Genomic DNA, 3,216 nt, shown 5'->3' with positions numbered 1-3,216 from the left:
AGCGCATCTGTGTAGGTCTTCTCATCTGCCTCTTCGCTGACAAATTCCTCCCAGATGCTCCTACCAGCTTCACTAACATTCTCAGCTGGGGACAGGGTGTGGTATTCGTACCAAAAGTCGGTGCCAATGGAAGCTGCCATATAGATGGTGGAGATGAGGCTGAGAACACAAGCAATTACTAGCGCTGTAGCAAAACGGTTATCCATCATTTCGCCCTTGCTGCTGTAAGGAAAGAGAGGGCCAAGTGAGTAACTGCTCTGACAGTAAATGCAGTCATCCTAGCAGGGTCAAACTCCTGAGACCATTCCTCTTATGCAAGGTTGTTCCCTCAGGATACGCAGGTCTTCCTTCTCCAACATACTGCAATCAAAGGAACACTGAGCATACTAGTCAGCATCCATTGGATCTGCGAGTTCAAGGCGCAGATATCGCCCTTCTCCCAGCCACGCTGTGCTAGCTGCTCTCTCTGGGACAGCAACTGACAGAGCAACAGCAACTCTGTCCCCAAAGCAGATGGCACAGCTCGCTGCCATTTGTGATCATGACTGTAGGGAACCACAGGGAATCCATCCACAGCACCAGGCAGAAGACTTATCTTTCCTTAAGAGATTACCAAGGGTAGAAGGTTATTTTTAGCCTGACATCCCACACGGCTTTCACAGCTTGTGTTTACAGCAAACGTAAGAACCCCAGGCATGCCAAAAAAGCTCTTCCAGACTGTTCACAAAGGGCAGCCATGCCAAGGTGCCCGAACGCGTTTTGGGAAGCAGAAAAATATACCTAGGCACTAGAGACAGAACATAAAGGAAGCACTGAAAGACAAATTTGGCAGTTGTGGTGCAATAATGCCACCATACATAGAGTGGTATTTCTGAAGAACTAGAACAGTGCAAGGGGGGGTACCCTGTTCCACTGGAACAAGAAGACAAGAGCTTCCAAAACTGAAAGGCCTTCATGCACTGGCATAAGGACTTTGCTCTGGCTCCCTGTACTAGGTGTCATTTATGACCTCCTTTGCAGGGTCACGCTCCCAAACAGTGTAAATTCAGGGTCAAAGGAGGCATGGGAAAATACAGATACCACACATGCTTATGCTTACAACAATACTGTGATTTCAGTAAGTAATTGATTGGTAATACATGGAATGTTTTGCAGATAGTGCAATACGTCAGAGGACTCTCAGATGCCTGTTGTTCTCATGCATTTTTCATGCTTGATTAAATTCATGAATTATGCTGAATCAGGCTTGATGCATTTGCCAAAAAAAAAAAACAAACTACCAAACAAAAACCCCAAACCAAACCCAACTAAACAAACAGTTGAAGTTGACACAGCAGCTAGAGCTAGTCTGGTGACACCAACTAGTATCTAATCAGCTCTTGTCTATTGCTTGTTCTACCTCCCTTCTCCCACATACTTTGATCAAAATATTTTGGTCTATCTTCTTTGCAACTGAACTAACCACAACTAGAAACAGTAAATGCCTTAAAACATAACATCCACCAGATAAAACATAAGTGCTCAAGTCAGATCTGCCAGTAAGAAACTCTGAACTATGAAACAAGGTGCAAATTAAAACAGGGAATTTCAAAGGCACTGATATTTGCGGCTAACAATGCTATTCTTTTTTTTTTCTCTCTCTCATCTGTTCTCTATTTGTTTGAAACTGGCTAACAGGGTTGAGGAGGAGAAAAGGTGTGTACCTGTACCATCCTCTATACTTAATTTCTGTATTAAGTGAGATGCAGTCTCTGTAATACCTGTACCTGAACTGCATTTTTAGCAATGAGCAAGAATAGAACTGATTCTGAAGCCAGCGTAGCTTTATCACAGGCAAGTCCTGCCTGACCAACCTAGTGGCCTTCTACAGCAAAGTGACTACATTGGTGGACAAGAAGTTCTGCTAAGTCATATCTTGGAGGTTATTTGAGACAGCCAGCATGGCTTCACCAAGGGCAAGTCCTGTCTGACCAACCTAGTGGCCTTATATGATGGAGTGACTGCAACAGTGGGCAGGGGAAGAGCTATAGATGTCATCTATCTGGACTTCTCTAAAGCCTCTGACATCCCACACAACATCCTTCTCTACAAATTGGAGAGATACGGATTTGATGGGTAGACTGTTTGGTGGATAAGGAATTGCTTGGATGGTCACATCCAGAGCAGATGGTCATATCCTGATGGAGATCAATAAAAAGTGGTATCATCCCTCAGCGGTCTGTACTGAGACCAGTGTTGTTTATTATCTTTATCAGTGACACAGACAGTGGGATCAAGTGCACCATCAGCAAGTCTGCAGATGACACTAAGCTGAGTGGTGCAGTTGAAATGCCAGAGGGATGGGATGCCATCCAGGTGGACCTGGACAAGTTGGAGAAGTGGGCTCATGTGAACCTCATGAGGTCCAACAAAGCCAAGTGCTAGGTCCTGCACCTGGGTTGGGGCAATCCTCAATATCAATACAGGCTGGGGATGAAGGGATTGAGAGCAGCCTTGCAGAGAAGGACTTGGGTACTGATACTAGTGGACGAAGAGCTGGACGTGACCTGGCAATGTGCACTCACAGCCCAGAAACCCAAGCCTATCCTGGCCTGCATCAAAAGAAGCATGGCCAACAGGTTCAGGGAGGTGATCCTGCCGCTCCTCCCGGTCGGCTTGGACCTTCAGCACTAGAAAGGACATGGACCTGTTGGAGGAGGTCTAGAGGAGGGCCACAAAAACGATCACAGGGTATTGGAACACCTCTGCTATGAGGACTTGTTGAGAGAGTTGGAATTGTTCAGCCTGGGGACGAGAAGGCTCCAGGAGGACCTTATTGTGCCCTTCCAGTACTTAAAGAGGGCCTGTAAGAAAGATGGGGACAGTCTTTTTAGCAGGGCCTGTTGCGACAGGACAAAGGGTGACGGTTTTAAACAAAAAGAAGGGGGATTTAGACTAGATATAAGGAAGAAATTTTTTACAGTGAGGATGGTGAAACCCTGGCACAGGTTGTGCAGAGAGGTGGTAAAAGTCCCATCCCTGGAAACATTCCAGGTTAGGCTGGACAGTGCTCTAAGCAACCTGATCTAGTAGAAGATGTCCCTGCGCACTGCAGGGGGGTTGGACCTAGCTGACCTTTAAAGATCCCTTCCAACCCAAAGCATTCTATGATTGTCACTGAACTGACAAGCAGCATCCATTTAAAATACTGCAAAACTTGCATACCACATCTGTACT

The 3,216-nt window shown here is 46.0% G+C and overlaps 1 protein-coding gene across 4 annotated transcripts in view; it reads right to left on the bottom strand.

Moving 5' to 3' along the window:
* The window catches only part of CLDND1 (claudin domain containing 1), a 3,284-nt gene extending 3,074 nt beyond the window's left edge, over positions 1-210 (bottom strand). For 2 of the 4 annotated variants that reach the window (XM_010132431.1, XM_010132429.1), the window contains exon 1: positions 1-206. This exon is cut by the window's left edge and continues 8 nt beyond it. In XM_010132431.1, coding sequence (XP_010130733.1) covers positions 1-206 — 206 coding nt within the window. The other 2 variants (XM_010132432.1, XM_010132430.1) reach the window with 2 other exon arrangements.
* Between the last annotated feature and the right edge of the window lie 3,006 nt (positions 211-3,216).

Source organism: Buceros rhinoceros, unplaced genomic scaffold (genome assembly GCF_000710305.1).
Source record: "Buceros rhinoceros silvestris isolate BGI_N320 unplaced genomic scaffold, ASM71030v1 scaffold12923, whole genome shotgun sequence".
Classification (NCBI taxonomy): Eukaryota; Metazoa; Chordata; class Aves; order Bucerotiformes; family Bucerotidae; genus Buceros; species Buceros rhinoceros.
The sequence above is the reverse complement of the archived record's forward strand: the minus strand, read 5'-3'. Positions and strand labels throughout refer to the sequence as shown.